The 13873-nt window shown below is 42.7% G+C and overlaps 2 protein-coding genes across 2 annotated transcripts in view; one reads left to right on the top strand and one right to left on the bottom strand.

The window, feature by feature from the left end:
• The window catches only part of Acad11 (acyl-CoA dehydrogenase family member 11), a 69985-nt gene that overhangs the window by 20617 nt on the left and 35495 nt on the right, over positions 1-13873 (bottom strand). The window lies entirely within an intron of this gene.
• Ackr4 (atypical chemokine receptor 4) lies at positions 8979-13825 on the top strand. The gene is made up of 2 exons (XM_027414351.2): positions 8979-9349; positions 12117-13825. The coding sequence occupies exons 1-2, from the start codon at positions 9341-9343 to the stop codon at positions 13176-13178; spliced, it is 1071 nt and encodes a 356-aa protein (XP_027270152.1). The 5' UTR covers positions 8979-9340; the 3' UTR covers positions 13179-13825.

The raw sequence follows: 13873 nt of genomic DNA, 5'->3' as shown, positions 1-13873 counted from the left end.
GGGCGTGGCACTGCCATGTGCTGGGGTGGGGGATGAGTAGGCTGGTAGATCTCTTATTTGTTTCCGTTTCAACTAGACAATAGCAACTTAAAAAATATCAACAAAACTAAGCTGGGTGTGGTGCTACATGCCTTCAATCCCAGCACTTGGGGGTGGGGGCTGAAATGGGAGAATCCTGAGTTCCTAACTAGAGTGGGCTACATGGAGAGATGCTGTTTAACAACTCCCACACCCCGCCACACACATGCAAAGATGAAAGCAAATAAAAGCCTACCATCTTATAAACAAATTATAGATTCCAACTAGGAGAGGGAGACTAGATGTGGTTTTCATTTTTTTTTTCTCCCAATTTTCCTTTAATCTGAAAATAAAACCCACAAACAGTGGGAGAGTCATTTCCTGTTACAGAGGGACATTTCCTCACATGTGATTATTTGTAATTTCAGAAATCCTACATGCACACTCTGCCTAGTGAAACCTTTAAATGTTTCTTAAAAACACAAAATAGAGAAAGGGAAGGCTTGGGGAATGGGCCTCAAGCGGATGACTCCACTCATTCTCAGGTTGGCATTAAATCAAGGGCACACCTCAACTGGACTTAATCATAGCTCCAATGTCTCCATAGTCATAGCCACCAGAACTGCCTGAACGTGCAGTCACAGACGTGTACACGTGCCATCTATGGGTGTCTAGAAAGGGAGTTGTCTTCTAAGTAACTGAAACAGGAAATTTAAAAATCAAAACTGGCCAAATAGATGTTAACACTATTATTAGGTAAAAAAATAGGTTAAGCACAACAAATTTCTCTCCTATTTTCCCCAAACACATGAATTATTTACATTTTGTTTGTAATAAAACGTGGAATCATTTTTTCCCTCCCTTCTGGGCATGTGCAACATAATCTTATGACTAAGTCCAATTGTTTCAAATAAAGTGAAATGGAAACTGTTATGTTAAAAGGGAATGTATGGTTTTCATTAAAAGAAAAAGACAAGCATTTGCACAAATATAAATAGGAAAAATGTGAAGTTATTGAAATAAAACACACATTGCTATGCCTCAAGTAGCCTGCTGTATTAGTACTGGCACAACACCACAGAAGAGGCTTTGGCTCAGCTGAACACACTTACTCTGTGTTAACCAAAGCCATGGTTTAAATGTTAAACGTCCTCTCATGTCCCCTGTGTTGAAAAAGGACCTGTTGCCGGGGTAGCACTAATAGGAGGCAGTAGAGCCATGGAGGTGGGGTTTCGACATTAAGCCATGTGGAATATGCTAGAAAGGGGACCCCAGGACCCCAGTCCCATCTTCTTTCTTGTTTACCTCATGGCTATGGTTAAGTGCTTTGCTCTGCCATGTCACCACCCTACCCCTGCAAGCTCCCCCCGACCATTGCCACTGAACATCTGCTCCAGGGGTCCATAGCGATAGGGTCATCTGGTCATGGACCAGAGTCTCTCCAGCCATGAGCAGGGACAAACCTTTCCTCCATGTTAATCGGCTCAGGCCTTAGCTTTGACAGACAGTGGACCACCAGAACCACATATTTCTGAGCTTTGTTAGAAATGGCAATCTCTCTCTTTCATTATGGATCTTAGCTACAATTCCTTATCTGAAAATATTCAGCAGGGAGATTTTTCCCTCCTTTATTTGCCCAGACTCTGTAATCACATGAAGTTATGCTTTATACATTTTAAAAATTATTTTAAAATGTGTGGTGTGTGTGTGTGTGTGTGTGTGTGTGTGTGTGTGTGTGTGTGTGTGTGTGGCACAGAAGTGCAGTGCAGTGCAGGTGTTCACAGAGTCCAGAGCAGTCAGATCCCCCCAGAACAGGTGGTTGTAAGCTGCCTGATATGGGGACTGGGAATTAAATTCCAGTCCTCTGGAAAAGCAGTTTGTGTTCTTAACCATTGAGCAATCTCTCCAGGCCCCATCAGGCCATGCTTTCATTCATAGCAATTACAGAGTAAAACTTTTTAACATAATGGCTCACTCTGAATTCTTCAATAAGATTTTTCTAGTTAGTCCAGTACCTAGAGGCCCATAAGCTGCAAGGCTGATTCTCCATGCCCAATACAACACACCACTAGTCCAGTACCTAGAGGCCCATAAGCTGCAAGGCTGATTCTCCATGCCCAATACAACACACCACCTCTTAGTGAGCACACTGCTGAAGGTTGGGTCAGGACATACTGACATCATTTCCATTACATGTTGTATCAGAAACTGAAGCCTTCAAAGGGGGCTGGAGATGTGGCTGGGGTGGGGGAGGGTGCTAGCCTAGCCTGTGTGAGGCTCTAGGTCCAACCCCCGAGACTGCATTAAAATAAATAAATAAAACTAAACTTTAGGTGGCAGTACACTCCAGTGATCATAGAACTTTCAAGGCAGAGACAGGAGGACTGGGAGTTCAAGGTCATCCTAAGTTTCATATTGAGCTCAAGGTCAGCCTGGGCTACATGAGACCATGTGTCAGTAAAACAACCAGGCACAATCTTCTCACCATTCCTGGAACTCAGGCTCACAACCCTCTTTCTTTACTGTTTAGAATGAGTCCCCCCCCCCCCCCCCCGACATCCCCCCCACCATGTTCCTAATACCATGCTTTCCAAAATGAAAAAGATTTAGGCACTTTTTCATATAAACCCTCAATAGCTCACAGATCAATTTTACAGAAACTCAAAACCTTAGGCAAACAATTCTTTAATTTTGTCTTATCCATTAACACATGGAAAATAATTTGGATTCTAAAATATAAAATATCTAACTTGGCTCCTTTGCTGATTGTTAAATAGAGGAAGTCAGGGGGAATACACAATAGACAAAGCTTAAAATATTTTGCCATTAACCTGGCTGATTCAGAAGAATGAGATGCAAATCCTCATAAATACATCATCTTCCTCAAGCTCCATGCAGAACTTGGCAGGGGCAGCAGCTGGAACACCCTTCTAGAAGAGAGAATCCCCCTCTTTTACGTGTTTTAGTTACTGAACAGGATACAGAATGTCAGAAATGAAACAGGCAAGAGGAAATGCAGAGTCTAGAGAACATGCCAGTGTATCTGGGGGTCACAGGCCTTGTGAATGAAAACAGATCCCCAGATAAGGATGTTTGTTCTCTACACAGACTCTGTATTCCAAGACTGCTCAAGTGCCAGCATCCAGTCAGGCTATAAATTCTATGCCCTTGAGCTTAACTTCACAGGCTCTCAAGTCACATGCTTATCAATCAAAGGTCAGTTTCCTACTACAGAAGGAAAGATGACAACTAGAATCATGGCCGCTGTGTATGTGATCTGAGCAACCCAAAAAGTGACATGAATACATGGTACTGCATAGAGCATAGCCAGCCACCAGGAAGGTCTTGAGGCCATTTCAACACAGACTTGCTGGAGTGAAAAGGCTTACACTTAATTTGGCTTCAGCTCTAATATTCATGTTTCAAATTAGGATAAAAAATATTATGAGTAAAGAACCTTCTTACAGTAAAATTCCCACTTGGAAAAGCTTATTATCCAATCCAATGATTAAGGGGTAAAGTTATCCAACGTGTTTTCTCAGAGCTCATGCTATAGGACAAGCAGACCTCAGCACATCCTAAACTACCCGAGAAAAACTGATGCTTGATAACTGTTAAATGCTGCTGTAAATGGAACAAAATGAACTCCACATAGATTAGGGTTGAGGTTTAAACAAAATGCAAAGAATCAACCCACAAACAACAATGAAAATAATATTCATAGATCTCTGGATTGGAATTTTAAAATTTAGAACTATAAACGAGGCTGAATGTGCTGGTGTGTACCTCTGATCCCAGCATTTGGTTGATGGGAGGCAGAGGACCATGAGTTCAGTTCTATCCTTGGCTACACACTGAGTTCAAGGCCAGCCTGGGCTACCTGAGACCCTGCCTCATATAAAAACAAAACAAAAACAACCAAACAAAAAACCCAACCCAAACCAAACCAACCAACCAACCAAACAAACAAAAAAATCCAGCCAGGCATGGTGGCACAGGCTTTTAATCCCAGGAATCAGGAAGCAGAAGCAGGCTGATCTCTGAGTTCAAGCTCAGCCTGGACTACAGAGGGAGTTCCAGGATAGCCAGGGCTATATAGAGAAAACCTGTCTCAAAACAAAAAATAAAAACAACAACATCTGGGCAGTGGTCACGCACGTCTTTAATCTCAGAACTCGGGAGGCAGAGGCAGGCAGATCTCTGTGAGTTTGAGACCAGCCTGGTCTACAAGAGCTAGTTCCAGGACAGCCTCCAAAGCCACAGAGAAACCCTGTCTCTGAAAAACCAAAAACACAACAAAAACAACAACAACAACCACAAAACAAAAACAAAAAACCCTCCCAAGAAACAAAAACAGAGAAAGATAGAAACAAACAAAAAAACCAACAACAAAGAAAAATCCCACAAAACTATAAATGAAAGTAAAAGATCAAGTTATTTGTCAATATAAAGTTATTTTATATTAAGAAATAAAGGTAAATACCAAAAACTAGAAAAATATTTCAGCATTTTGAACAAAATATTCTAATACCTCTTAGAGTATTAAAAATATCTGAGAATCAGTGTAAAGATGAGCAAAGGACAAATTTGCAAAAAGAATAGTTAAGAATTGAAAAGACTTTTGCAGCATTTAACTTTATCAGTCCCCCAAATCAAAGCATAACAAAGCAATGACGAAATACCATTTTACAGTTAAATGTCATAGATAATATTTACAGCAGCTTAAGATTCAGTACTTTACATGGAGCCGGCAAGGGCATGGTAGAAAGTACAGGGCTACTAAACTACAGTCTATTGTCAAGGCTTTAAGGAAACGGGCACTTCCACATATTGCTGGCAGAATAACAAAGACCATTCCTAAGGAATACTGCTTGGCAATGCCCACCAAAACTACGGACTCATTCAGCCTCTGACCCTCCCACCCAGCTTCTATCGTTTATATTTATCCTGTAAATATGGTTGTCCCTCTGTGAAATAGCAGGGACATTAGAATATTCACTGAAGTAGCATTGATTGTGAAGAGTGTTCAGTGTGCAACAGGACTGTTGAGATGCGCTGTGCTATGTCCATGGTACAGGACTCTAATAGGATATGGAAGCTTTCTGTGCACCCAGCCTTGAATGACTCGAGATTATGAATATAAGTGAATCATGCTAACACTATTTTTTGGCATAAAAGACAAAAGGATAATGTATATACACCTCATTATAGTCTTCAAAATTCCTAAGATTAAGTTTATCACACTATCTAAAAAGATATCATTCTGCAATAAGATTTATAACACTGAAACATATAAATTTCCTAAAGAAATAATGAAGCAAATTATGGTAATACATGCAATAAAATATTACGTCTACTGAAACTCATTGATTGTGAGTTTGGATAAAGATGCTCTTTGCTGCTGGGCATTGGTGACACTCGCCTTTAACCCCAGCACTCGGGAGGCAGAGGCAGGCGGATCTCTGTGTGTTCGAGGCCAGCCTGGTCTCCAGAGTGAGTGCCAAGACAGGCTCCAAAGCGACACAGAGAAACCCTGTCTTGAAAAACACACACACACAAAAAAAAAAATGTTCTTTGCTTAAGCAAAAATGTGACATTAAGAACTCATAGACTATGAGACTATGAATTAAACATGTAATATGGACATGAAGAAAGAAGAGCTAAGATTATCTAAGCAATGCTCAGCACGTAGTCCATGTCAGCTGTGCTCTGGCAGTCGCTCACAGTGGGCAGTGCTTCTCTCCACCCTCTCAGTTCATGTGACTACTATTTCTTTCTTCCTTATTCATACATTCGTTTGTTTATTTGCTGTTTGGTTTGAGTCAGGCCGCCACTGTGTAGCCTAGATTGGTGTTGAACCTGTGGTCCTCTTGTCTCAGCGTCCAGAGAGCTGGGATTTCAAGCCTGCGCTACCACACCCAGCTACTTTTCATATTTTGTCAAATTTCCTGTTACCACCAAGTCTAGTTGTGTCTGGAGAAATAAAAGCACAGCAGAGCCAGGGGTCCATTCACCATGACTCATATAAGGAGGAACTCAGGGCACCATGCCAGAAGCACCAGCCCTATTCTGGAGCCCTTTATGTCCTGAGGGCTTAAGCTTCAAGAAAGGGATTTTTTTTTTAATTCAAAGGCTGAAAAACATTATCGTAAAATTACAATTGGTTCACAAGACATGAATCTAATTCATACGAAAAGATGTAGTTTCTTGGGGTGGGATAAACAAGGAAAAGGAGGAGCTATGTTCATAAAGCAATATTAAGACTGCGTAACAGGTAGCATGGTGGGACACCAGAAATGTGTCAGAGATAGCATGATACAATGGAAAAAGTCTAACACTGAATATGTGAAGTGAGAACTTTAATCCTGGTATCAAACTAAATCTAAGGAGGGTGTTGTATAAACTGATACATAGATCCATATGTTTATTATCTGAAGGACTGGCAACATGAGTAAGATAACAACATAAACGCTGAAAAAAACACAATAAGATGACAACATAAATGCTGAAAAAACACATGTACAAGACAGCCGTGGAAGACAAAATATTATAAAGTACTAAGAGTGGGGTGTGAGGTACTATGGGAGCATCCTAGTTAGCTCTGACTGTCACCTGGAGTCATATGAGAAGGATCTCAATTGCAGGATTTCCCAGATCAGATGGAAAACACGCAGTGCACGTCTGTGGGAGACTGCCTTGATTGTTAATGGCTATAGGAGGATGTGGCCCATTGTGGGCACACCATTCCCTGGGAAGCTGGTCCTGGACCAGCTGAAAGGTAGCTAAGGATGAGGGGGTGAGCCTGGCAGGCATTGAGAGATAGTGCAATCTAGACAGGCTGGAGAGCCAGTACAGAGTCCTCCTTAGAACTGTGCCTGGGATGTTCTCAAACAGCCAGGAGAGAATGGCAGTCAAAGACGGAGCAGTACGGGATGAGGGATGAGGTAAGAGGCACAGAGGCTGGAAAAGGCAGACCCATGGGATATTGTAAGCCGCTGTCAACTGAGTGACTGGATGCTAGCTAGAGAAAATCCCTGATATGCGGAAGGACAAGATTAGAGGTAGGAGAACAAAGGCCAGATGTTGGAATAAGATTGCCATACACGGGACAGCGATGAAATCGCTTGATTTTATTGGGGGAGAAACCGATAACCCAGGGTCAGTGCTCCGAGCATCCAATCTCAGCTGCCTTCCGAGATCCCACGGAACCCCAATCCCGAGAGAGCAAGCCTGTTCCCTCCTCAGACCTAAATCCCACAGGCACCTGTGGCCACGCCTAAACGGGCGTGGTCAGCGCCACATTTACCCAGTAAGATCTCTCCCTACAGCCAGGTACACCAGCCCAGGCAGGGCAGCATGAAAGGCAATGGGTGACTGGAAGAATGACCAGCCATGGGGAAAGAACACTTTAAAAGATTAGTTATGCACATTTTACAAAGAGAATGGGTTTCATGATGACATCTTTATTCAAGTATATTATGTATTTAACCCTTATTCCCCCCTTTCCTTTCCTTTCCTGTTATTCCCCTCTCCTACGGGTCCCCTTCCTCTTCCCAAATAGTCCCTCTTTGACCTTAAGCTTCCATATAGAAGATAATATATATTCTTTTTTCTAGGTCTAGTTTATTTGCCTTGAAATGACCATAATGATATCCAGCTCCCTAAAAATGATACACTTTTGGTCTTCATGGCAGAACTGAAGTCCACTGTGCATATGTGTGTACATGTCATACATTTTTCTCCTATCCTCGTCCCCTCCCGCCCCCCTTTTTAGACGAGGCCTCATATAGCCCAGGCCAGTGGCCTCAAGCTCAGAAGGTAGGATTACAGCTATGGGTCAGGATACCTTGCTTACTTGGGGCTCAGAATTAAAGCCAGGGCTTTCTGCCATGCTAGGCCTGCGCTTCCCAGCTGAGCTACATCCCCAAGCCTACACTGTCTTTACCTACTCATGGACGTGCTTGTATCTCCCTAGTAAAACTGTACTGGCTTAGGGCCGAGGTTGGCTCACACGTTTGGGAACAACGGCTGCTCTTCTAGAGGCCCTGGTTTCACTTCCCAGCACCCACATGGCAGCTCACAGTTGTAACTCCGGTTCCAGCAGATCTGGCTGCAGGAATATGATGCACAGGCACACAGGCAGGCAAAATACCCACGGGCATTAACAGGGCGGACAAACGGGGCTAGCGCCCGCTCAGAAGCACAGATTGTGTGCCTCTGTTAGTAACTTCTCATTGGTTCTTGAAACTGGCCACGGTTGAATGGGTGCACCATGGGAAGTGGTAAATGGCACACATCTAGTGGTAAGCTGGTTGAGCTGCATGCAAATGATGCTTCCTCAAAGAGAGGTGGCTAGGCAGGAGACTCTCACCTCTCACGGGGGAAATAGGAGTACAGACGAAGGCAGATACAAATGAGTCTCTTTTTGCATGAATCAACACGGAGGCTGTAACAATCACTGAGAGGGAAAAAAAAGGGCTTGGGTCTAAAATAAATCCTGCAGGTGGGCACTTGGGCTAGCTCTGCCTGAGAAAATGAGGCAATATTATACAAACGTGAGGTGAGTTGAGTTCAAATAGGGTAGGCAGACAATTCTACTTTAATTGTTTCCTTCTCTCATGTGCATTTGTTTGGCAGCCTGGAAAACAGCCTCTCCACACAGAGGATTTTTGAAGGTTTGTATTTAGCCCTTGATGACAAGGTTCTAAGAAAAACAAGGGGAAACCACTTTTGGAACCCAGAGAGAAAATTCTTTACTGAGACAGGACTCTACTGAAGTAAAGTGCTGTATGTATTTCACTGAAGTGAAATGGTGCTGTATGGAAACAGTAAGTTCTGCTGTACCTGCCCGATGATTGCCTTGGAGCTTCATTTTACATAATTCGGTTTTCAAAAGGATAACTTCCTGGGTTAAAATCATTTTAGTTTCCTCTCTTGGACAAAGTAACTTTCTTAAGTATTCCTGTGGCTTCCCCCAGCAGGGCCTGTGGCTGCTGGGTGCTCTCAGTGTCCCGTCCTGGCTGAGCAGGAGTTGGTGAGCCACAGGCACTTTCTTCTTCTCCTCGGCTGAGTGGAAACTGACAATCCTGCAGATTGGGAGCCAAACTGGAACTCCTTCCATCTGTGTCCAGACGTTTAAGAATTTGGATGGATTCCACAGGAAGGTTTTACAGAGCACTTAATCAAGTGCCCCGGAGGTTACATTTCAGGAAAGCTCTCTTGGATCCAAGACAAAGGCGGGGTGTAAAAAGCGAAAACAAGAGTCGCCTGAGTCAGAGGTCCTTTGGTCTCCTCCTCACTCAAGACTGTGCCTCTCTCCCAGATGAAACAGGTTGGTTCCTTCTTTTTTTTTTTTTCCTCCTTCTGATCTGAATATGCGTTTTTCATTTTTTTTAAGCCTAAAGATTTTGCACTTTTATCTTAGTGTGGGATGGGGGAGAGTTTAAACATTTATATGTGCCAAAAAAAAAAAAAAAACTATTTAAGAATATCACTATACTTTAACCTGCAAGTGAAAATATGAATGTATCAAGAAGAAAATATTATTTTCAATACCATTGCTGATTTGTCAGGGAGCCAGTAGGGTTTACCAGATCATTTCTTTCTGCTCTTTCAAGACAAAATAAATATTTTTGTCTTGAAAATATTTTAAAAGGACTTAAAAGCCTTTCCTGTATATTTGCAGAAGCTTTTCCTATATATTTCCTATATATTTCTGCAAATAATCTCTATTCCTGTTTTGATTTTCTTATTCTGTTGGAAAGTCATACTTTCAAATACTCGTCCTTATATTTATTTTATTTGACTCTATTGCTCTTTATCATCAAGTTCAAGACTTCTGTGATAACAGAGAGGAAAGAACAAAATCATATAGTGTTAATAATTAATGCAGAAACTACGGAGGCTACAGGAGGCTTCCAGTTCAGCTTTTGCAACACCTTAATGACAAAGCAGTCACTGCAGATTGCCACTGCTTCCTTTCTGCATAATAAAGAAAATCCCTCGCTGGGGAGCACCTTCCCTAAGGGAGCACCTTCATGTTATTCATTCAAAGAAGAATTAGCTTGTTAAGGACCTCTTTAGAAACTTTATGTTCTTTTCTGTACTGTTTTGAAAATGCTATTTTCGTGATTGAGTCTGTAAGACCTGAGATTCTTTGAAGGACAAAAATGGCCAACCAAGATAGAGAAGCTAAACAAGAAAAGGTAATAAGAACATTGAAAGTCATTGTAATATTCATATTAATGTTTGTGATTTTAGTGTAAGCTGTTCTCAGTACACCACAGTGTATTAGCCAGTGTGTGACTCCTGAGTTTGAGACAGGAGACCCCTAACATATCCTCCATCCAGTCTCCAATAATAGCTTTATATGTGTTGGCAAAAACTCCAGATTCTGACAAATATTTAATGAACAGCTGGAGTGTACCTGGTTATGCTAATAAAAGCTTCAGTCACAACCAGAAATCAAACTGCTCGCACTTCTGAGAACTTAGAGATACATTTTCTCCACAGGATGGAGTCATTGCCTTGATCAAGGGTGAATCTTGTGGGGAGGAAAACCCAAACTAACTTATTCTTAAGGGAGAGCAGAACATAGTGCTGAGTAAAGGGCAGGTGAGAAAGACAGAGATGCACAGAGAGTCGGCCAACAGCGGGCGACTCAGTAATTACTGTCTTCTGTGCGGGGGTGGGGTGGGGATGGGAGGTGGGCAGGAGGGAGGCTTGAGTACCACTCTAAGGACCCTGTGTTGCTTCTTTCTCCGGATGTGAAGTGCTTCCTGCTACAGAGATAATTGAGGCAGCAGTAGATTGGCAAGTCAGAGGTACAATACCAACCAGCAGTAAGGATGGTTTTCACAAGAAGTTGCTGAGAAGGATGAACAGCAGTCATATTCCAGCTGAAAAGACTGTGTAGTGGGGGGGGGAGGGAGGGGAGAGAGAGAGAGAGAGAGAGAGAGAGAGAGAGAGAGAGAGAGAGAGAGAGAGAGAGAGAGGGAGAGAGAGAGAGAGAGCACGTGCAAACAGGAAGGCCACAGTGGGTAGACGGCACAAGGACAGGAAATTCTAGAGCCATTTGCAAGGTAAAATCTGAACTTGCAAACCAGGTGTGGTAGCTCACACCTATAATCCCCATACTGGAGAGGCTGAGGTAGGAGGATTGCTAGCTTGGGCTACAGAGTAAGATTCTGTCTCAGAAAACCAAAACACATCAAAATAAAGCAAGGATGTAAGAATGAACGAAATTCCAGACTAACTGGAAACTAGGGGATCTAGGTAATCGAGAAGTCCAGGACAGTGCTAGTTTTCAGCTTAGAGGGACCAGGGAACACAAGTAGTAACAGACTTGTGAGGCAGGCTGACTACATGAGGCTTTCCTGTAGAAAAGTTAACAGTAATGCTCTATACAAATGCCTAGCTAATTTATCTAAATTAAAATGATAGTAACACTAGAACAAAAAAATTAAAACATTCCCTTTTCAAGTAAAAAACCTTATTTTAATTTATTGTAGATATACTCCATAAGACTTACTCTATGAGGGGTGGGTGCTGCAGCCTATGTACAGCTCCAATACTCAAAAGGTAGAGAAAGGATGTGTAGGCCAAGCTGGCTAGTCAGAATAGCTACTGGTGAACTCCAGGTACAACCAAGACTTCACCTCAAGAAATAAGGTAGAGAATAATCTAATGACTCCTAATGTCAACTCCAACCTGTAGAAACATGCACACAAATGTGCCCTCACACCCACCCACATGCATGCAGACTACACACACAAACACATAAAAAAAAAACCCCACAAAACAAAACTCATATTTACTTAAAAGTCTTCAACTTTATCTAGGATTTAGTAACTAAGGGAATCCCTCGGGATATTGTCTCTTGGCCATGGACAAATGCCAGTTCCTGCTCACACTTGTAAGAACAAAGGATGGGGAACTGACTCAATGTTGGCTCCCAATAAAATTTTCAGAGTGAGATCCAGGCTCACATGTGGATCCTCATGCTATTCTCTAGAGAAAACACAAGTCATCTGTTGGGCAAAGCTGCTTCCTTTTAAGCAATGCTGAAGTGAGTGTTTTGTGTTCTTCCCGCCATCCAGCTTGGTGCCATGGCTCTGGAGCAGAACCAGTCAATGGAATACTACTATGAGGACAACGAGATGAATGACACGTATGACTACAGCCAGTATGAAGCAATCTGCATAAAAGAAGAGGTCAGGCAGTTTGCAAAAGTCTTCCTCCCTGCCTTCTTCACAATAGCCTTTGTCATTGGACTGGCAGGGAATTCCGTAGTTGTGGCAATTTACACCTATTACAAAAAACAGAGGACCAAGACGGATGTGTACATCCTGAATCTGGCTGTGGCAGACTTGTTGCTTCTGGTCACGTTGCCTTTCTGGGCAGTTAATGCAGTTCATGGGTGGATTCTAGGGAAAATGATGTGCAAAATAACTTCGGCCCTGTACACGGTAAACTTTGTCTCTGGGATGCAGTTTCTGGCTTGTATCAGCATTGACAGATATTGGGCAATCACTAAGGCCCCCAGCCAGTCAGGAGCCGGGAGACCCTGCTGGATCATATGTTGCTGTGTGTGGGTGGCTGCTATCTTGCTGAGCATACCCCAGCTGGTTTTTTATACTGTCAATCACAATGCCAGGTGCACTCCCATCTTTCCCCACCACTTAGGAACGTCCCTGAAAGCATCCATTCAGATGCTGGAAATCTGCATCGGCTTTGTGGTTCCCTTTCTTATCATGGGGGTGTGCTATGCCATCACTGCAAGGACACTCATCAAGACGCCCAACATTAAAAAGTCCCGTCCCCTCAAGGTTCTGCTCACAGTGGTTATAGTTTTCATTGTCACTCAGCTGCCTTATAACATTGTCAAGTTCTGCCAAGCCATAGATGCCATCTACTTGCTGATCACCAACTGCGACATGAGCAAACGCATAGATGTTGCCATCCAAGTCACAGAGAGCATTGCGCTATTCCATAGCTGCCTCAACCCTGTCCTGTATGTCTTCATGGGTGCCTCTTTCAAAAACTATATCATGAAAGTGGCCAAGAAATATGGATCCTGGAGAAGACAGAGACAGAACGTGGAGGAAATTCCTTTTGATTCTGAGGGTCCTACAGAGCCAACCAGTTCTTTTACCATTTAAATTTAAAACTGCTCTCTGCTTTTTGCTTGGGGACACACACACACACACACACACACACACACACACACACACACACGTGATGTTTCTTCCTCAAATAAAATATTTGTGTTACACTGAGACTCAAATGTCAAATACTAGACTGTTGTTGCAATGTATTACAAAGAAGGAGCAAAGGGTGGGGGGTATGAGGAAGATAGATGCCAGAGAGTAAACGATAAGCGGGAAAAATGAGGAAATTAAAGTTAATGACAGGGAAACAGCATGACAAAAGGGAGAAAGCATAGTGCTAGAAAGAGGAACCCTTTGTGATGGGGGGGGGGATTTGCATCTCGACTGCAGTGATGGCTACTCAAGTCTACATGTGCCACATGTGAATCTCAACTCCTGATTTTGATAGCAACTATAATTATGAAATATAAAGCATTGGCTAATGAGCCCCAGGACCATCCTATGTGATAAGTCACCGGGTAAGGAGCCCCCAGGAGCATCCTATGTGATAAGTCACCGGGTAAGGAGCCCCCAGGAGCATCCTATGTGATAAGTCACCGGGTAAGGAGCCCCTAGGGCCGTCCTGTACTAAATTTGTAACTTCCTGTGCAGAGACAGCAACTTCAAAATAAAAAGTTTAAAAAAAAAAAAAAAAAACAGCATGCTGCGAATCAGGTGATCTAAAACTAATTAATAAAGAAACATAT

The sequence above is a fragment of the Cricetulus griseus genome, chromosome 4, assembly GCF_003668045.3.
Source record: "Cricetulus griseus strain 17A/GY chromosome 4, alternate assembly CriGri-PICRH-1.0, whole genome shotgun sequence".
NCBI lineage: Eukaryota > Metazoa > Chordata > Mammalia > Rodentia > Cricetidae > Cricetulus > Cricetulus griseus.
The sequence above is the reverse complement of the archived record's forward strand: the minus strand, read 5'-3'. Positions and strand labels throughout refer to the sequence as shown.